The sequence below is a fragment of the Urocampus carinirostris genome, chromosome 10 (genome assembly GCF_059441175.1).
Source record: "Urocampus carinirostris isolate Australia breed hairy pipefish chromosome 10, RoL_Ucar_1.0, whole genome shotgun sequence".
Taxonomy (NCBI): Eukaryota; Metazoa; Chordata; class Actinopteri; order Syngnathiformes; family Syngnathidae; genus Urocampus; species Urocampus carinirostris.
In genome coordinates, this window is record NC_142358.1 from 6,282,274 (window position 1) to 6,305,273 (window position 23,000).

General features: G+C 39.9%; 1 protein-coding gene across 8 annotated transcripts in view; it reads left to right on the forward strand.

The window, feature by feature from the left end:
• The window catches only part of nectin1b (nectin cell adhesion molecule 1b), a 385,519-nt gene that overhangs the window by 147,351 nt on the left and 215,168 nt on the right, over positions 1-23,000 (forward strand). Inside the window, exon 7 of one of the 8 annotated variants that reach the window (XM_088345839.1) lies at positions 1,578-7,899. The exons of the other annotated variants lie outside the window; for them this stretch is intronic. Coding sequence (XP_088201965.1) covers positions 1,578-2,062 — 485 coding nt within the window. The 3' untranslated portion in view covers positions 2,063-7,899. Of the gene's footprint in view, positions 1-1,577; positions 7,900-23,000 lie in introns of those variants that run through there. 8 annotated transcript variants of the gene reach the window in all.

Genomic DNA, 23,000 nt, shown 5'->3' on the forward strand with positions numbered 1-23,000 from the left:
ATGTGTCTTGCCTGTCGAGTGGTACCTCTTAAAATCCTGAACAATTCCAGGGTCGTGCATGATTTTTATTTGTTTTTATCAACTCACTATGCACTTTTGAATGGAACTCCAGACATGACATTGAATTGGGGGGTGGGGTCTTGACAGCGCCCCATGATAACTAATTACATTGACCCCTGGATATGACATGAATCAATTCTGAGGTGGGGATCGCAAAGTGAAATTGCCGTAGAGTGGGTATTGAAACCAATGGTAATAAGTTAATGGGAAATCAGTATTTTCATGATGCAGTGACACATAAAAAATAGCAGACTAGCAAATGTCTTTTATTTTACATCCTCATACAATCGGGAAAATTATGTTAAAAGGGGCCCAAAAAAATCATCTAATTCCATATCATTGCACGGTGGGAAAAATGCCATAAAAAAGGCAGAGAAAACATTGTATTTCGTCGTAAAGTTGAGAAAATACTGCTTAAAGGAGCCATAAAAACATCTTATTGCACACCCTTGTCTAGTGGACAAAAGTCCGTAAAGAGGGGCGGGAATACATTTAATTCCAACCAGTCCTATAGTGGGAAAATGCTTTAAAGAGAGACAAAACAATATCTTATTCCTCACCTTTGTAGAGTGGGAAAAATGGTCTAAAGAGGGGCCAAAAATTGTTTTGTTGTACACAGTCAGTTGGGTAAATGGTGAAATGAATAACGAAAGACATATTTTTCGACACGACCTTTGGTGGGGGAAATTGCGTTACGAGTTGACGAAAAAACATTATTGTATAGTGGGGTAAATAGGGAAATAGGAGGCTGACAAAACAGCTCATTCCACATCATTATATAATGGGGATACTGCCCAACAGACGGGTTAAAAACATCTTATTCCACAACGTTTCATAGTGGGAAAAAATGGTGTTAAACAGAGGCTGAAAAATATCTTAATGCACTCCGTCAATTAGACGGGGAAAAAGCCACAAAGAGGGTAAGAAAAAAAAAACATTGTATTCCACTTGGTATCGTGGTCTAAATGCTGTAAAGAGGGGCTGACAAAAGATCTTTTTTTTCACACCATAGTATAGTAGGGGATACTGCCTTACAGAGGGATTAAAAAATATCCTATTCCACAACGTGTTGTAGTGGGGAAAATGCTGTGAAGAAAGGCCGAAAAAAAAACATCCCATTCCACAATAGGGAAATTGCCATAAAGAGGAGCCGAGAAACATCTCAATGCAGTCCATTGTATAGTGGGGAAAACGCTTCACATAAGTTCCAAAAAACACAGCATTCTCAACATAAAGTGAAAAGGTCGCAAGGCGGGGTCATTGTATTCCAGGGTTCTACCTCTTGTGTCCACATTTTTTCCAATGTCATGTCCGGGGCTCCGTACTTTAGCCTTGCCGGAATTTGCATGCTGCCATTTTGGGTTCCCGGGTTGGGGTTCCGCCTCAGGGTTTGGGTGTGGGTCCTACCTTTCCTCTCTCTACCGTCCCGATCTTACCCGTCCTTCCATCTGCACAGCCGCACCTCCTCCCACCAGAGCACTGATACACTCCCTTCCATCTTGTCTTTTCCTACCCAGAATTCCCTAACAACCCACCCGGGGGTGACGAGATCCCGCCGGAGCAGCACAGTGCGGGCGTGGCCATCGGGGTAGCAGTAGGGGGCGTGGCCCTTTTGGGGGCTGCCGCCATACTGCTCTTCGTGTTCCTACGCCGCCGTCAGCGCACCTTCAAAGGCGACTACAGCACCAAGAAACACGTCTTCGGAAATGGATACAGCAAGGCGGGTGGGGGGCTCCCAGCGCACCCCCCCATGCCCAAAAACCTGCAGTACCCTGACGACTCGGATGACGAAAAGAAACCGACGCAAACAGGGGGCGAGCGCGACTTTGATGGGGAAACAGAGGACCTGAAAAGGCCCTACTTCACAGTAGACGAGGGCGAAGGCCGCAACTATGACGAGCGGACTCTGGCCTTCCAGTACGACCCCGAACCCGAGATCGCCGACGACATGATCTCCCAAACCGACGGCTCCGTTATCTCCAAGAAGGAGTGGTACGTGTAGCAAGCCCCGCGCCCCCTACATGAATGGCAAACCACCCGGCGGCGGCCGACCCCCCTTTCCTCTCTACATCCAACTGGTCAAAAACCCTAGAATCCCTCCCACCTCCTTCACTAACCTCCATCCCCTTCTCGGGCCCTTCATGGACCCCCAAGATCAATTTTATTTAACAGGACCCGGACTTTTTCCAGGTGTTGAAAACTGGTTCGTTGATGTTTTTGATCTTTCGGATTATCATATCGTAAATGTCTTACCGTGTAGAAAGCTTGCTGGTGAAAGGGTTTTTTGTCAGGTCTTGTAGTGGCAATCCCAAAATGACTTGTTTTTGTGGTCACCCACCTTTTATTATAAAGCATTCTTTATTCTAAGATTTTTGGCAACGACATTAGTTTCAGTAATATACTTTGGAAGTCCTTATACATTCTAGAGCTGGAGAATCCTTTTGGACGAAGGTGAAAAGTCTTAAACCACAAAAAGTCCTGTTGGTAGTCCACACTTAAAATTGTACAGCTGGATTCTCTAGGGAAATAATTTCAAACACTACAAGTTGAGTTTCCACCGTACTTTGAGGGTCCAAAACTACAATTTTTTGATAAAACCACTAGAAGTCCACTTGCTGCCAATGTTGGGAGTCCACACGTACAATTCTAGAACTGGAGAATCCTTCTGGATCATAGTGAAAAGTCTTCAACCACAGAGAGTCCAGTTACTGATAATGGAATGCGCTAAGACCGACTAAGACTGAAGGGATTTAAATTCTACACAATAGCCCTAGGTGTAGGGTTATTTCGCTGGACACCAAGTCCGGCACTGGATACACCATGACTTTTACCCTCCGTTAAAGATGATTGTTCAGTTCTATGTTTTTTTGGACAACCATATAAGTTTCAGCGTTGTACTTAGCTTCATCAGTTGTAGAGCTGGAGAATCCTTTTAGATAATGGTAAAATGTCTTAAACCGGAGAGTTTCCAGTTACTCGCATTTGACTGTTCACGATTACCATGACATAGGAGATTGAAATTCTAGACCATTGGTGTTGTTGAAGGGACCTTTTGCAGGGTCGTCCAACACTGGATACACTATGTCTTTCACCATCCATCAAAAGCACTTCTTCAGTTCTAAGGTTTTTGTTGAGTACAATACTTTCAGTACTGGAGTTCTTAACTGTCCTAAAGCTCTAGAATCATTTTGGATGGTGAAAGAACTTGAACCACAAAGAGTCGAGGTCCTGACGTTGGACTGTTGCCGATCACCATGACCTGCTGGATTGAGATTCTACATATTTGTAATCGGCTGAGTTTTCTTTCGCATGACACAAAGTCCGACACCACGCCTTTCACTTTACGTCAAAAGAGATTCTTCGGTTCTAAGGTTTTTGACAAGGACAATAGTTCCTGTGTTATACTTTGGAAGTCCTCAAAAGTTCTAGAGCTGGAGAATCATTTCGAGTGACAGTGAAAGGTCTTGAACCACAAAGAGTCCTGTTACTGACATAGGACTGTTGCCAATCACCATTACTTGTTGGGCTAAGATTCTATAAAATTGTCAATGGCGGAGGGTTCTTTTGCCTGGTACAGGAACACCACGTCTTTTACTTTTCACCAAAATAAATTATTCGGTTCTAAAGTTTTTGGCAAGGACAAAAGTTTCAGTGATGGACTTTGGGAGTTCGCAACAGTTGTAAAGCTGTTGAGTAAATGATCCTGAACCACGACAAGTCCAGTTGCTGATCACAATGACCTAGGGGACTAAAATTCTACACAGTCATCAGCAGTGGAGGGATCTTTCGCCGGACACCAAGTCCCATACTGGCTACACCCGGTCCAACAATAATCTTCAAACTCGTTTTCCCCCTCAACCTGCTGGAAACCGGCCATCGCTAGGCAAAATAGACATTTCTCGCAGTTTTATCCAGCTCACCCCAGAGGGATGTGGACTTTGACTTTTTGATTCATCAGTGTCTTGGATCTTCTTGATCCTCGTGTTGTAAATGTCTTGTCACTTAAACCACTTGCTGGTGGAGGGATTTTGGGCACATTTGTCTGACACTGGATTTTTTTTTTACGTCGTATGTTCCATTATGGTTTGTTACATTACGATCAAAATGACAGCATTTTGGGTGGTCTATACAGGTGAAAGGGCAAAAACCTGTCCCCCATTGCCCCAGCTGCCAATTTATCCCCTTATCCAACATGTCCTGATATTTTCTAAGAGCACTAAATGGAGTTGAGACATGTCATCAATGACAGTTTTGTGCTCGTTATTAAGGTTGCAACTATGAAAGGGAATCCCCACCACCACCACGGCGGCTGTTTTTGAGGATGTCGCCTGCTGCTCTCCAGTTTGTCTTTTTTTGTCTTTTTAATGTATATCGGAAAACTCACAGCTCAGAATAATAAAGAAATTGTAAGTTGCCTTATGTTGCACAGGAGAAATTGATGATTTGACACCCTGCTGACATTTAATTTCCATTTTTTTTTTCAATCAATGTTAATTATATAAGCCAAAGGGTTTTACAGTAGGCTCCGGGATTCAGGATGAATCTGTTCTAAAAGTAGGAATTGCAAAGTGAAATTGCCGAATAGCGGGTGATAGAAAAACGGGATAATGATTTCTCAAACCTCAAGTACGGCGATCAAAACTTTTGCGTAAATTCATATTAAACATAAGTAACAAAACTTTGTATAGTAAGTACAGCGTATGGTGTAATATACGTGCATAGGACTAAAGAGCATTTTAAATTGATATATATGTAAAGAAAAAAAGCAGTATAATTTAGTTTTGATGTGACATGACTTGAGCTGGTCCATTAAAGTGGCGGGTAGATAGAGAGTAAGGAGGAGACTGGGTATTAAAGTGAAAGCTTATCTGAAAACGTCCATTTTTAAGGATTGTCATGCCCTTAAAAGGCCGCATTGATATAATCACCTCCTCAATCTGAATATTTTGATTAGTTTTCCTTAGCGAGGGTAACAACGTGTGTGTCTTCTTTGTATTCTTAACAAGCATAAGCGTTGTTTCCATGGTTATTATGTTGTTGCTTCTTCCTTTAGCATCACAGCAACCTTGGGACTCCTAGTGAATAATTACGGTACACAAAATACCTTTACAAATCGCAAGAGATTATCCACGGAATGAAAAGAGATAAAATAATTATGGGAGTCATTCAAGCCAATGGCAAATCAACATTTTTGTGATGCAACCAATAGCAGACAGGCATCTTGGAGACGTAACTACGTACACATGAGTTCTATTGTTCTTGGGTAATCAAAATAATTCATCATTTTTGTCGTAAAGTGGGGAAACTGTTCTAAACAGGCGTTGAAAAAACGTCTTTTCCTCACCGTATAGTAAGGCGTGGTTTACGTATCCCGGAGGTCTACTTTGCTTTGAAGCGCCTCGCATATTTCACGCTGGTCGTCACTATGTTAATGAACAGAATCTTACAAAGAAATCCAGAACTCGCTGATAGTTTTTCTGAATCAGTTTAGCAGCCCGCAGACTAACAGGCACCAAGTTTTTATTCAAATTTGAAAATTCAAATTGGTCCATATTCAGCAGGGGAGTCTAGTTAAATATTTCCTGTGCTGTGTGCATGTTTGTGTGTGTCATTTGCAGTCCGAAATGAATGGGCACACAAGCAGATTTGTAGAAAATAGAGAAATAAAACCAGATGGGGAAGAAAGCTAAGTGGAGAATAATTTTTATTTAAGTTTTTTTTTTTAATTGTTTTTAGATAAACATGTTAACGCAGACATTTTTTATTCATTTTTTTACACATTCAAATAAATGGGCACCTGTTGTTGGTGTGGTTTGATTTTTATTATTTTCATTTTATATTTTTTAAGACTTATTTGAATAAATGGGCGCCGATTATTATGTTTTTTTTTTGGTCATATAAGTGCAGCATGTCAACGCTTATAAAATTTAACAAAAAAAAGCCAATGACACGATTTTTGCTTTGGGTATTATTTATTTTAATTTTTGTAAGACTTTTTTGAATGAATTGGTGCCATTTTTCTATTTAAGTTTTTTTTTCTGCAGAGGAGTTGAACAAATCAACGTTTACAATGTCACAAAACACAGTGCTGAGATTTTCTTTTGGGTGTAATAGTTTTTTTTTTCAATAATTGTTTTTTTTTCCACATTTTTTTTTTTTAAATGAGCAGAACATGTTAACGTTTTTATTATTTTATCATTATTTTTTTTATCTTGAATTTACAATTTGTTTTCTTTGGGTCAGGTGAAATATGTTATTGTTGTTTTATTTTTCTCTATTTTCCCTCTTTTTTTTACATTTTATGAAATGGACATTAAAAAAGATTTGTTTATATTATTTCTTGTCAAATAAGTTGAGCTTGTCAACATTTTTCAGATTTAAAAATCTTAGCAAAATGTTTTCAATCAATTGGAGTCAGGTTTGAGTTGAGAATGACAACCTTTTGCATTTTTTTAAGGAATATTAAATTAAATGTCCTCCCATTTGTTCTCTCTTGAGCCTCTCTATTCTTTTTTTTTTTTAGTTTTAAGACATTTTTTCTTTTGTTTTTTTGTCCGTTTGGCTTTGTTTGCTCATATCAACTTTTGTTTCCCTCTGTTGCATTCAGTGCCTAGAATTGTGAAATTCGCTTTCTTAAATGTTTTCAAGTGCTTAAAGGGACAGTCTGTATGATTTACCATAAAAAAAAACACTATTGATTTGAAATATAGGCGAAAACTCTCGGAACATATAAATGTATAAAATACTCGTAGTTCAAGAAAGGCATATGTATTTTGCATATCATTAGTATCACATAAATATCTGTTCTTGTGCTGCAATAAAAACCAAAAGACCTGGCGAGACTTTGAGTCTCCCTAGTTTGTATTCCTTCTTGTGCTTTTTACACTCATTTACAATTAAACTACACCAGGGGTCTACAATGTGGTGCCACAAGGCACCAGGGTGCCCCCTTAGGTCAGCCGAGGTGCCCGTGAACCTGTTCCTAAAATAGCTCCCCAGTGTGGAGACATAGTGATTTTCTAGTAAAATTATTCGTGTTAGTGGTTGACTGAGTCTATTCACGCCTACTTACAATAATGTACCTGGTAATAACAAAGTAGCAAAAGCGAGAAGTTGTTATTTTAGAAATGCACATCAAACCGTGCCCTTTGTCCTAATTAGTAACAAAAAGTAGCTCTCAGCTCACAAAAGATGGGAATACCCCTGCACTGCACAACACAGTCAGTGGTCAAATAATACACACTGTCCCTTTAAAAATCAAGTCTTAAAACGTATGTTTAAGCACAAATACCACGTTCGAGATTTAAAAAAAAAAAAAAAAAAATATGTTGTCCAAGCACAAAAGGACGTTGGTTGACGGCTTTTTTAAAATGTTTGTTTTTACATTGTTTTACATTTTTTTACAATAATAACCTTACCTTCATTCCATCCTTCTTTATTTTATATTTGTTGTTGTGTAAATAATGTACATAAGATTGAGAGTATCGGTGGAACTATGTTTGGGTGAATATGTGCATTAGGGTGTTAATTAAAAGGGACTGCAGCCTGAGACTCTTAAGCCACGCCCCTCCTCCCTGGCCCTGCCCCCTTTCCCCAAAATTCTCAGTTTGCTATGGAGCGCCAGTCAACATTTTTGATGTCCATGTTGCGTTCAAAGACTTTGATGGCGGTGGGAACAAAAAAAAGAAAAAAAAACAATAAATAGCGAGAAATTGTGCAGCCATGTGAATGTATATTTCTGAGGGTGTTACACAAAAAAAGTCACTTGTTAAACATTGTGATGACCCAGTGAAGTAACTTGTATTTGTTTTAAGCATTAAATGAGTTCAATAGTCAAAACAGTTCGTGTATGTGTTTTTTTCAGGCCATGTTTTTTTCTCTACCAAAACCGGCACAATTTCAAACAGCATTAATAGCATTTTAATTATTTAGGATTCTTTGTCATAATATATTTATTGTATCAGGATGACAATATAATTGGGACATCATCTGCCACTTTTCGCCCCACTGTTTCTTGCCTAAAACTAATTCAAAGATTTCGAAACAGAAAATTTAAAAGAAAATTCTGCAAAAAAAGTTTTTAAGCAAATTTGAAAAACATACTATAACCAGGGACTTTTCCTTCTGTTTACTTCTGTGGCTATTCATGCTAGCCACTTGCCTTGCAGGCCCTTTTTCTCTCACTCACTTTCGTTCTCTCACTTTCATTTGTCTGTTTGTTCTCTCTTTCTTACTCCTTTAGTTTGTATGTTCTTTTTCTCTTTCTCTATTTCACTTTTTTTCCTCTCCCTTTACTTCATTCTCTTTCTTTTGTTGGTTATTTCTCTTGTTTGTTCACTCTTTCTCTATTTTCTATTTGTCTCTTTTTTTCTTTCCATCTCTCTCTTTCTATTCCTCTTTATTATATCCTTGCTTACCTCTATATGTCTTTCTGTGTGTTTTTACTCTTTTCTGTAATCTACTAGCCCCGTGACAGTGCTTTTTCTACTATGTGGCCCCTGAACAAAAATGAGATTGACACCCCTGGACTAAACTTCAAAGGAAACTTTTGGAACTATAAAGCAGACCACCCAAAAAAGCCCCTTTCATAGCAAATATATCCACCTGCAGTCTTTATTTAGCTTAACTCGGAAGCATGCATCGAGAGCGTCCAAAAAATGTTAACGCCATAAAGTGTCTTGACGCTGGCTGTCATTCCCAGCATGCAACCTGGCGTCTCTGATGCAGATGGACTGAGACCTGCCTCGCAGAAAATATAAATCTTCCGCAAAAGGTCTAAAGTGGACGTTCCCACACATTAGCAAGGACGTGCCTGCAAACCCTTTGAGAAAATCAGAGGCTCTGCTGACGCGCTGGTACGTTAACATCTGTGATTTGTTTTTCTTTTACACATTTTCAGTGAGATGCTACATATATAGAAAAGGATCTGCAGTACCCAGTGAACTTATTTTCTCCCCCACTTAAAAAATAACCTCATATTGTCACACCTCAGGCTTCAAACTTAAAGCTGAAAAACTAAATATTCTCTAAGAATCAACATGTGAGGACATGAAATTTCAACATTTTATATTACTTACAGCCAAAAAGCTGAAAAGTGGGTGTGCAGAGATTTTCCCTGATCGTGTCTTAGCTCTGTCCAGCCCACTGACTCCAGAAGTTCCTGGATGAATTTTGAATGGTCCAAAGTCGACTTAAATGACTTACAATGGCAAATCATGTCATTATGTCTCAGTTTAAATGCACCTTTACTATGGCGGGGTCAGAGGTCTTTGAAAAGAGATAACATTATGAAGACCAAGTATCACACTAGGCAGATCCAGGAAAATGTTGTGGAAACGCTTAAAGCAGAAGCCGGTCACAAAAAGATGTTAGCAGCAGTGTGCGAGAAATATGAAGACCTTGCCTTCCCCCTAAACCTCCGGCTTAAAAAAGGAGAAAATAATCAGAGAAGTAACCAATATATATCACATTGGATGACCTGCAGGCATGCACAGCTAAGGGCCCGGTCACACAGCCGTTTGCGGCTGAATCACGGCCAGAAATTTCTGCCTGTGAGGCGGACGCTATTGGACGCTTTGAGATCGCCATACAGACGAGATGCAGCAGTGCTTAACACGCGGTCGGAAATTCATGAGCGGTTGGCAGCGCGAATAAGTTTTACGATGCTCAATACTTTAAGGCGCGGTTACACAGCCTTTCACGAGCGTATCGAGGCTGAACCACGGCCAGAAATTTCTGGCCGTGAAGCAGACGCTGTTGGGCGCTGTTGGACGCTTTGAGACCGCCATATAGACTAGATACAGCAGTGCTTTACTCGCGGTCGGAAATTCACACGCGGTTGGCCGCGCGAAAAAGTTTTGAGCTGCTCAAAACTTTGAGCACGTGTTAACCGCAGGTGGCACACGAGGTAATGACACGGAAATGACGCGGAACGACGTGCTCTGGCCGCGGCCAGGGCGTGGTTACACATGGGTAGGACGGGAAATTTGCGTAGGAGTCGGATTTGGGCACAACACCGGCTCGTCCACACGAAAAAATGACGCGAAAATGACGCGATGAGGAAGCGGAACAGTCGCCGGCGTCTGTTTTGCGGGCATACCACCGATGAACAGCGGGTTGGCCAATTTTGCGCATTTTCCATCGCGGGCAACCACGGGCAAGAAAAAAACGCAAAATTTCACCCGCGATACAGACGCAAACGGCTGTGTGACCGGGCCCTAAGGTGGGAAAATCTGTGCATAATGCAATAGTTAGCTGTACACTGCATAAACCTACCCTATATGGACGGGTGACAAGAAGAGAGCCCTGTCTAAAAGAATACCATAAACAGGCCGGTGAAGCCACATGGGAGACTGTGATAACATGAACAAGGTGCTCTAATCAGATGAGACCAAAATGTAACTTTTTGGGCTAAAGGAAAACTATTACATTTCGCGGAGGAGTAACAATGCGCATTACCCTGAAAACCCCATCCCAACTGTCAAACATGGTTGTGGCAGCATCATGCTCTGGGGTGGCCAATATTTTTGCAATGTATCCTTTTCAATTTTTTGTCCGTAAGCAAAATCAAACTTTTTGAATGTATTGGGTTTCTTTTCACAATTGTTTCTAACACGTTGTGGATTCTGAATTTTTTTCGAGTATTTTAGTTTAAAGCCTAAAATATGGCAATTTATCAAAACAAAAATATATATATGTATGAATGTAATTGTATGCATATATATTAAATATATCATATTTAGTACTCACCATCCCATTTTTCTAGTGTCGAATGCTCTTTATACTGGATGTAAGGCGACGAGTACGTGCTTTTGCGAGCGTGCCGACAATTAATCCGGGACAAACGATGTCACGGCTTTTATTGATTGCATGCCGTAATTGCACGTTGCCATCGGCGCTATCGTGACTACAGAGTGCAGTAAAATGGCACTGTTAATTTTAATAGCGCTGAAGGGCCGTAAATACTTTGCCTAGCTATTAGCTTATTTTTCCGATTATTTTGGTTACATTTTTACATACAGTACTCACATGGTAATATTTATGTACAGTGGTACCTCTGACGAATTAAATGTGTTCTAGGAGTAGCTTTGTAACCTGAAAACTTCGTAAGTGGAGAGACGTATTTGTAGTGTAAATGCGGCAATCCTTTTCCAAAGCAACGCAAGAGTACAGTATGATATTTTTTAAAATCATAAAAGAGAATCAGAACATGACACAAATACAAATACAAATTAGATTACTTGTAAAATAAACATCAAACTAGAGGCTATCTGTCTATGTACCTTGGTCATATCCCTCAAGAGGGGTGACCGACAGCAAGACAAACACATACAATAACAAAGAAAATAAAAGGGAAAAAAATAGCAAAAAAAAAACACACACAAAATTTTTGGGACCATGGCCAACCCAATTCCCCCAACACCCAAACAAGTTATGCACCTCGGCACCTAAGTTGGTCATGCTTTCGTCCCTCCAGATGAAACGGGACACAAGAAAGCTGCCATGTCACTCGGGTCAGGGTGACACAACACACTCTTCTGTTCAACAGCAGGGCCCGACAGCTTTCACTGGTTTACCCCTGCCGCATCATACGGGTGCCCAGCCCAGCCCATCCTTAAGAACGCGTCCACAATCCCACTATCCTTTCACAACACCTCTCCACTCCTTTCTATCACCAACAAGAGCTCTAGCTTCCATTATATTTAGACCTCTTTCCTGCAGTGCATTCATAACACCATCCATCCACGTCAATTGAGGCCTTCCTCTTGGTCTCCTTCCATTGACTTCTGCTCTGTAGATTCTCTTTAACATTCACTCCTCATCCATCCTCTCCATGTGTCCAAACCAACCGAGTACTCTCTTATCAACACGCTTGCTCAGTTCCACGACTACTCCAGTTCTGTCTCTCACAATTTCATTTCTCAATCCATCCAATCTTGTCACTCCTAACATAGTCCTCAAACACTTCATCTCAAAAACATTAAATTTCCTTCTTAAATCTGCGTTCAGGCTCCAAGTCTCTGCACCATACAACACAGTGGGCACAATCACACTCTCATACAGTCCCCTCTTAACATCCATACTCATACTCTTGTTGTTCATCACTCTCCTCAGAGCACCCAAAACCTTGCTTCCTTGATTAACTCTGTGCAATACCTCGCACTCCATTCCACCAACTGCAGCCACATCACAACCCAAGTTCCTAAAGCTTTCAACTTCTTCCAGCACCTGTCCATGCAACCTGATTTCTAACGTCATGCCCACTCCATCACGTGAACACTTAATCACCTTACTCTTCCCAACATTGACACATAACTTACGCCTATCACATACGCTTCCAAACTCCGTTACCAACCATCTCAATGTTTCCTCAGAATCAGCCACAAGCACTGTGTCATCTGCAAACAACAACTGACTTACCTGTCACACTGTTCCACTATTGTCCATCATGTCTACACCTCTGCCAAATACTCTTGCATTCACCTCTCTCACCACACCATCCATGTACACATTAAACAGCCATGGTGACATCACACACCTCTGTCTCACACCGGTCAACACAGGGAACTCACTCCCTACTATTACACATGCTCTGCTGTTCATATAGAAACGCTTCAATGCTTCCAACAACTTTCCACCCACTCCATACATCACCATCACTTGCCACAATGCCTCTCTATCAACTCTGTCATACGCCTTTTACAAGTCCATGAAAGCCAAATAAACATCCTTACCTTTTGCAAAATATTTCTCACACACCTGTCGTACTGCAAACACCTGATGCACACATCCCCTTCCTTTCCTGAAACCACTTTGCTCCTCCATCACCACCTCATTCGTTCTGTCTCTCACTCTCTTAATCAAGACTCTTCCATACAGCTTACACAGACAACAAACTGATACCTCTCGAATTGCTACAGTCATACTTATCACCTTTACCCTTATACAATGGCACCACACATGCACTATACCAATCATCAGGAACCACACCACTTAAAAAGCATACGTTCAACAAGCGTACTAACCAGTCAATCATAGCTGTGCCACCTTTTTTCAGGCATTCAGCAGTACAACCATCCAACCCTGGTGCCTTCCCCCCTTTCATTTCTTTCACTGCCTCTTGCACCTCCCATGTTTCCACAAGCTTTACATTTAAATCACCCAACACAGGCATTCTCTCCATACCATCGCCTCGTTTCTCACTTCTCTCCCATCCTCCACATTTAGCAACTCCTCAAAATACTCTGCCCATCTCGTCCTGACTGCACTACCGCTAACCAGCCATCTACCATCCTTATCTTTCACTTTCTCTTCCTTTCCAGACTCACTGTTTCTTACTCTTTTCACTTCTTTCCAGAACACTTTTCTCCTTTCCTCAAAGTTCACTCCTATCTTTCGACGCTATTCATCATTTGCTTTCCTTGTCGCTGCTTCCACTGCCGCTTTTACCAACCTTTTCTTCAATTTATATCTTCCATACACATCGCCACTTTGCAGCCACTCCTCAAAGGCATGTCTCTTTTCTGTCACAGCCTCTGATACCTCATCATTCCACCATTCACTTCCTTTCCTAATACCTCGACCAACTTTTCTCATTCCACACACTTATTTTGCACTCCTCAACACTGCCTCTTTAAACCACTTCCATTCAATTTCCACACTCTCCATTTTTATTCTACTAATCTGTTCTTACTCTTCCCTTATCCTCTCTTTAAACTCTCTTTCCTTTTCTGCCTTATTCGACTCTGACATTTTCACCTCTTCCCTCACACTCTTATAACTAGCCCTCCACTATCCATCTATTCTCAGTTTTCTTTCCACATAAAAATGATCAGACATACCACTCATTTCACCTCTGTAAACATGCACATCCAACAATCTACTTAACATCCCTTTCTTAACCATTACATAATCCATCAGTGCTCTGTCCAGCATCTTGCCACTAGCCACTCCGACAAAGGTATACTTATTCACGTCCCTCTTTTTAAACATTGTATTTCCAATCACCAACTCATTTTCCACACCTAACTCAATCAATTTCTTCCCACTCTCATTTCTTCCTGGCACTCCATATCTACCAATCACATTTTCAACCGTTTCAACACCCACTCAGGTCACCTAGTATTACCACTTTCCACCCTTCTTTTGCACTTGCCACACATTCGGACAAGTCTTTCCAGAACTCCTCTCTCTCCTCAGCGCTTCTTTCTGAACCAGGTCCAAATGCACTTATAAACATCCATACTTCTACACCACACTTCAACCTCACCCACATCGATGTGGAAGATATCTCTTCCCACTCCACCAGTTTTTCCTTTGCTTTCTCACTCAAAAGCACAGCCACTCCTTCTCTAGCATGTCCACCCGTAACTCCAGACCTTCTACTATACATACATCCAAGCTGTAATTCACCCTTTCCTTTCATCTTTGTTTCACTCAAGGCTAACACATCATCCTTCCTTTTAGTCATCATCCTTCCGATCTCCTCTTTCTTCCACTCAGTCGCTTTACTTCCACATCCTCTCACATTTAGTGACTCTATAACTAGGGTTTGCGAGACCTTTCGGTCCCCCGTCCCCCTTTCTTTGCCTTGCTGTCTCTTAGAGAGTAGAGATAGAGAGGAGAGGATCCCCAGTCCCCTCGCTCACTCCACTTTAGTCGCCTCTTGCGACACACAGCGGACCATGGTGGGAAAATTCTCTTACCTCTCAAAAGGAGAGGGCCCCTCACCACAGGGGCTAACTAGAGGCACATAATGTAAAAAAGACTATGAATAAAAGAAATTATAAAAATATTAATTTACCATTTTGCAGCCAGTTTGTTTAGATTCGGGAAACTCTCGGAGTGGCTAAATGGCAGCGCCTACTGTACAATATTTTTTAGTTTGTAACCTGAGGTAATCTTCGTAACAAGGGGCAATATTTTCCCGTTCAGGTACTTCGTAACCTGAAATTTTTGTAAGTAGAGGTACTACTGTAATAAATGTTTGGACATTTATTTTTTTTTTATTTTTTTTTAACATATTCCAGTTGTAGCTTGCTCCACAGTTGCCGTGCTAATGAGTTTTCTTTACACTTCTCCAGCGACCGGCATTGATTATCATTTCTCCTATTAGCTCCCGCACGACTTTTAACAGACGCTTACGCTAGCTCAAACAAACAGTCATCGGGTGCCCACGTTTGAAACGCTAGCTAATCGTTGTCAAGTGAACTAGTGTGAATGAATCAATGGACTTGCTCATTCGGCACTTTTGTCGGGGCTCTTTATCAATCGGAAAAAAATAAATGAGAGCTTAAATGCTTAATGTATAACAATGGATATGAGGGCCCGTTTTTTTAAAGTGTATTCGTTATTATCGTAAATTCCGGACTATAAGCCGCTTCTTTTTTCCCAAACGTTCAACCCTGCGGCTTATTCAGTGATGCGGCCAATTTATGTAATTTTTCTAAGAGCCACCAGCGGCGCTCGAGTTCAAGGCACATGACGCAGCTTACAAGCTAAACGAAATGGAGCAGTCCGATAAAGAAGGAAACAGAGCTACTGCACGCAAACTTTACCTTGCGAGCGTGTTGCTAGCGTGTTTTTGAATGAGGGAGCGTGGGACGAAGTCTATATGACAAAGTCTCTTTCCCATACTAAAGGAGGACAACTTTGATGACGACAGTTATAGGAAGGAAAATGAGAACGGTTTACTGTGATTTCTACATGTTCGGTATATGTTTTTTAACAGACCCGTTAACTGTACTGCGAGCGTGTTGTTAGTAACGTTTTGCTACCCTTCACGGGCACGGTTTGGGATGAAAGTTATTATATTATTATTATTAAAGCTTTGAAAACTCTCTCGGTGTACCGTCTTTCTTTGTAAATATGTGTAACCATGTATAATATGGATTTGCAACTGTATATTTTTGTAATGTATTTATTTGTATTTATTTTGGACACTTATTCTGATAAGTTTTGCACTGACCAATTAAAAAGAAGGAGCGTAACAGACGCGGGGGGTGACGGGAAGTGGGGACCGGTAAAGGTGAGTGTTTGTGGACACGGCAGACAATAGTGGATATATATTCTTCCCACCCCTTACCTTTGGAAATATATACTTTTTTTCCTTGGATTACTTTTAACGGGACCCGGACTCTGCAGGTCTGCATCAAATGTTGACTACGGTATCATTTTCCGTTCATTTTGCCGGCTGTGGTTTTTGAACTGTGTATTTTATGTTCAGTTAAAATCGCGGGACTTAAAGTAGGGTTCGGGTTAATTTTGTGATCGTGTTACATGTTTTAATGTGGGCGCATGCGGCTTATATACAGGTGCGGCTTGTGTAAGTACAAAAGCGGTTACGCTCTTAAAATATGGTGGGTGCGGCTTATAATCAGGTGCGCTCTATAGTCCGGAATTTACGGTATTTTTTATGTATATTTTATCAATTAAAAAAGATAATATATAAAAATATACAGTTCGTATATATATATATATATATATATATATATATATATATATATATATCTCATCTCATCTCATTAGCTGCACCGCTTATCCTCAGTAGGGTCGCGGGGGTGCTGGAGCCCATCCCAGCAATCATCGGGCAGTGGGAAGGGGACACCCTGAACTGTTTGCCAGCCAATCGCAGGGCACACAGGGACAGACAACTCACTCGCTCATTTGGACCAGCCAATCCACCTGAAATGTCTTTGGAATCTGGGAGGAAACCGGAGTGCCCGGAGGAAACCCACGCAAGCACGGGGAGAACATACAAACTCCGCACACGAAGTCCGGTAGCTGGATTTGAACCACCACAGGAGGTTCCCACGACCTCAGAACTGTGCCGCACACGCGCTAACCACTGTGCCGCCGTGCTGCCCATATATATATATATATATATATATATATATATATATATATATATATATATATATATATATATATATATATATATATATATATATATATACACACACACACACACACTATTTTTAAAGTATTTAGGAGCATTATGAGAATAAGCTCACGTTTTGAAAACAATGTCTTATTTTCATTCATTCAGAAAACAATATTCTTCGGAGCAAAGTATAAGATACAAAAAAAAAAAAACAGTACAATATCATATATTATATATAAGTTGTTGCTTTTGACAAAACTTAGCAAATTAAGTTTACCAGAAAAATAGTATACAATTATGCACAAATGGTGTTTAATGTGAGAAAAAAATATCTTTAACATCAACTTGGAAACATTTATTCTATCGGGACGTGAAAATGAAAAAATGTATTTGTAAAATTATTTTTTTTAAACTAAACTAATTAAGTTCTCCAAAGATTGACTAAAATAGTCAACTTGGAACATTGTATTTTTCTGATAAATGCAAAAATGAAAATTGAATTGAATTTGGGGTTCACCCAGAAAATACATATTTTTGAAAGCACATGTATCACTAATAATTTAAAAACACGAGACAAAAAATCATTTGGAAACTCAATGAAGCAAATTTAATTTATTTAATTTAATTTAAAAAAAAACATGTTTTATTTGAATTATATCCATGAATAAATGTTAATAGAAAGCCATCTCGTGACTCAACGAAATATGTTAAATGTATCTTATTTCAAGTCTATGTTTTAAAAATTCTCATTTTCAAAAGATAGAATTGTTATTTTTAAATGTAAATAGAAAAATCTTCTGGAAACTAAAAATAAAATAGATTCAATATTATCTATTTTTTAGTCTTTACAATTGTATTTATATTTTTAAATATACGATTTACATTGTACTTATGAATATATTTTTGGGAAATATAGATAGAAAGTCATGCGGTAGCTCGATAACATATATCTAAGATATTTATTCATTTCTGTAGTATTTTTTAATCCACATCCCCCCAAAATTAAATCAGTTTACAGAGAAAAATAAAACAGCGTCTGTGCATGTTCATAAACATTCTTATAAAACAACAAAGCAACTTCTTGAAAAAAATATGAAGCAGTTTTCCCAGTCAATACGTAATCGAGCGTATTCCACTTTTCTAAAGTTGCGAATAATGAAATATTAAATATCCTCCGGTAACGATTTGTACCAGCGACTGGACGTTAGCTCAATTATCAACAGCGGCACGCAGAATACAAATCAACCGACCTGCCAAGAAAGTCCGAATTGATAAACAATGCCGACTCGTCTTCTCCTTTGGCCGGCACGGTTGCCCTTTCGTTAAGGAACCGTGACTTACAGAGGAGTTCAACTCGATTTTTCGGCGTGACGTTTTAATTCCCGGTTAGCAATTAGCTTTTTGATGTAGTTGCCGTTAAGCGAATGGCTAGCCGGTTTTGTTTGCAGCTTTTGTGTAGCACATGCGTCACGTATCGATCGCTAGCGCCGGCGACTCGGGGCTAATGTTTAATTGGAATTGATTAGCTGCGATTTGATAAATTGTCTCGCATAAATGAAACCTAAACAAACTGCAGAATACGTGCCGTGTGTGAGTTTATAGATTACACCCCCGGGATAAGTTAGGGAACCGTTCTGAGGTGCAGATCGCAAAGTGAAATTGATGTATAGAGGGGGTTAGAAACCTTGGCTAATGTGTTCCAAACACGTGGTAATCCAGTTAAAAACAACACATAACACAAAAAAACACATCCTAGGGGCAGTGTTGGGCACTTTGCTTTAAAAAAAAAAATTATAATTGCTCACTACTTCTTCCAAAAATTAACTGAGTTAGTAACTGAATTACTCTACATTAAAAGTAACTATCCATCCATCCATTATCTGCACCGCTTATCTTCAGTAGGGTCACGCGGGTGCTGGAGCCCATCCCAGCTATCATCTGGCAGTGGGCAGGGGAAACCCTGAACTGGTTGCCAGCCAGTTGCAGGGCTCACAGAGACAGACAATTCGCTCGCTCATTCACGCCTAGGGACAATTTGGACTGGTCATTTATCCTGACATGCATGTTTTGGGTATGTGGGAGGAAACTGGAGTGCCCGGAGGAAACCCACGCTTGCACAGGGAGATCATGCAAACTCCACACAGGAAAGTTCGATCTCATGACCTCAGAACTGTGCCACATTTTCAAAAAATAAAGTTATTGTATGTCAAATAAATTGAAATGAAATTTTCTGAGCAGTATTTGAATCTGTTGAATGGACAGGTAGTTGTGTTTTCGAACCTTGTAATGTTAATTGCAACTTATATTTGAAGTGCAAGAAAAAGAACAAGTAAACAATATGATAAGATTACAATCAGAATCTACATAAACACAAAAAACACACAAAAACATACTTAAACACATGCAAAAAAATTACATAAAACCGCACAAAAACGTAAGTAAACACGTAAAAAAAATCAACGAAAATACACGATAACGTATATATAAACACACAAAACATACATGAACGTGTAAATGTACATAAATACACGCAAAAACATATATAAAGGCATGCACAAAAAAGTATGTAAAAACACAAGAACGTACGGAAATACACACAAAAACCTACGTAAAAGCCTACACAAAAACGTACAAGAACACACACACAACGTACATTACTAGGAATAATGTATTAAGTACCCTCCCTGGGAATGTATTACATTAGTAACAATGTCGTTATTCCATTATCTGCCTGCCCGAAAAACGACGGAGACGGCGGAGGGAGCGAAAGCAAATGCGAGGCTGCCGGTCGGGCCAAGGTGCTAGGCCTATAAGGCTACCACACAGAGCGGGGGTAGGGAAGGCCCAGCAGCGACTCAATTTCCTGAGAGTGCTCAGGAAAAATCATCTGAAACAGCAGCTGCTGGTGTCCTTCTACAGAGCCACAGTGGAGAGCATTCTGACATACTGCCTTACGGTCTGGCAGGCTGGGTGCACGGCAGCAGACCGGAAAAAACTTCAGAGGGTCATCAACACAGCCCAGAGAATCGTTGGATGCTCTCTGCCCAGTCTGGAGGACATTGCCTGCTCTCGCTACCGCAGCAGAGCAGAAAACATCATCGAGGACTCTTCTCACCCCGGCCACCACCTCTTTGACCTGCTGCCTTCCGGCAGATGCTACAAGTCACACAAAACAAAAAAAGATGAACTCAGAGACAGTTTCTTCCCCAGAGCCATCACCGCCCTTAACACACACTGCACAAAAAACTGAAACTCTTGCAAACACACTACCTCATACAGATGTAAAATTGTATTCAGGCCTATGCTTACTTGCCAATGTTCTATTTTGCACTACCGCATTTCTATTTTGCACAACCGCATATTGCACTAATACGATTCCAAAATGTATGTAAACACTCAATGTAAATATCTTCTTCCCTACATGCCCACACTTTCTTGTGTAAATATTGTGTAAATGATCTTTTATCTTTTTTTTTTTTTATCCTCACAGTAAAATGTGGACCTGGAGTGCCACGTCCAATTTCGTTGTCACAAAATGTTCAACCCATTTTGTAACAATGATAGTAAAGGTATATTCTATTCTATTCTATTCTATATAAACTTACGTAAACACACGCAAAAACACACATAAACATACAAAACGTACGTAAAGACATAAACATTCGTAAATACACTTCAAAACATTCGTGAACACATGCTCAAAAACATACGATAAACACCAAAATGTACATAAAAACAAACAAAAATGTACATAGACACGCACAAAAACTTACATAAACACACAAAACGTAAGTAAACACATAATCGTTCTTGAATACTCACAAAAAAAATTTTGAACGCACGCACAAAAACTCATGTCAAAACACAGATATGTAGGTCAAAACACACGGAAATGCACAAAAAGGTAGGTAATGCACCACTTTTGGCTTTTAGTACTGGTAACGGCATTGTTACAGGGGAAAGTAATTAATTAGATTCCCCTGTTACTGAAAAAAGTAACACTATTACGTAACGGCTTTGTTTATAACAGCATTACTCCCAACACTGGTCTTGGGCAAGTACAGCCTGGCGGTTCCCATCCCTCTCCAAGCCAACTTTCTGGGTAGGGGTATGCTCCCCCACATGAAACAGATGGTCTTGGTTTCTATGGTTACCAGTGACAGAAGAAGTCTCCTAATCTGACTCAGATACAGCACCTTCATTATCTGGTTGCCGTTGTTTTCAGTGTATAGGGTCTTCCCGCTCTCCAGAAAATGAGACAGACTGGGTCCATCAACTGCAGCCCATCGTGGCACACCTTTCCCCCCCAAAGCCTTGTGGCACAAGTGTGATAATACTAATACCAGATCCTGAATCACTAGGAAAATATCTTTCATTCTGAAACTTCAAATGAGTCTGTTTTTTTCACATTCACGTGGTACAATAATACTTGTGGCCTTTATAAATTTTTTTTAAAACAAACTTTGTGGTGATGACTTAGAGTCCTTTATTTTTGTTACATTTTAAATCAAAGGACTTTGCGTTTCGTATTTTGTATTTACGTTCAAATGATTTGTGTTTTTATTTTGAGTGTTTCAACCTTTGAACCTTTTTTATTGAGTTTTTATTCCTGTTTTATTTCTGTGTATTTGTTTTATTGTGATTCTAGATTCAGATAGTGTATAACGAATGTTTTTGCACAGCATTTTAAGTTCAATTCTTTGTCTGAAAAGACCTACTTAATTACATTTAAAAAAATTAATTTTAGTACAAAATACAGTAAAATGCTTTCAGTACTTTAAAAACAAAAACATATACAGTATGTATATGTGTGTGTGTGTGTGATTCTGTATGTGTCTGTGTGTGTGTTTGCTTGTGCATGCATTTAAACATTTTATCATATTCTGCTGTTCAGTACATGAGCTAAAAACATTTAAAAAATTGTAATTAGTAGGTTTCGTGTATATAATTGAATAACATTATACATAGATACTGTCAAGAACCAGAACAGGAGGCGAACCCAAAGGTGTGACGTTTCTCACACAAGCGTTTATTTTACTGGAAATGGGTCAGTCATGCACGTTAACCCAATCGCCAGTGATTCGGCGATCGTTGGGCGGAAGACGTAAGGCAGCAGTCTGGCGTGGAATGACAGGAAGCCAGAGGCCGACGATATTGATATAAGCAGCAGATATTGGACAGATGGGGTCAATACCGGACAGGACGAGACAGAAAGGATTGATATCAAAACTGGATATCGAAATTAAACATGACAAACTAGACGGGAACGATACCGGACAGGAAATACCAACAGGAAACAGGACAGAGTCAAAACCCATGTCTTGCGGACGCAGAGGTTCGATGACGGACTGACAAAGGGTGAGTGAGAGCACTGAGCTTAAATAGAAGGGAAACTAATCCGTCAACAAGCCGCAGCTGGTGTCTCACTGGTGGGGCCAATTGGCCGCCATAGCAACGGTGACAAATACACAAATAAAAGCATATCAAATTGAATTTACCGTTGGTGTCACATGACTTAAACCTACTATTATACATGATTATATAACATTGAAAATAATTATACATGTGAAACAATAATTCATATTCATGGTTAGCATGTTTTTGCTTTTCCCCTTAGCATCCTCTCAAGCCTTGAGACTCATAGCGAAAAAACACAGTAGAAAGAGTTTTGTTTTGGAATTCTTCACTAAATGAACAGAAAGGCATCGTGGGTGGAAATTCAGCCAATATCAGATTGGAAAATTTAATGATGCAGCAGCCTAGAATTTTAAATAACATCGACCAATAACATCTTAGGGATGTAACTCTACATACACACGAACACCGCAATACCATTTTTCTCGTTTTTTATCACACAAAAAAATTGTTGTTGATGTTGGTGTGCGAAAAATATAAATAGAGGGGCCCAAAAAAAAAAAAAACATATTTCAAACCGTCAATTAAAAACGTCTAAAGGAGGGGTCACTTTATCCTGGGGATTTACTGTGTTCTGACCAAAACAGCAGCACACAAAGAGGCATGAATTCAGTTTCTATAATTTTATCAGGGTGCTGACTTT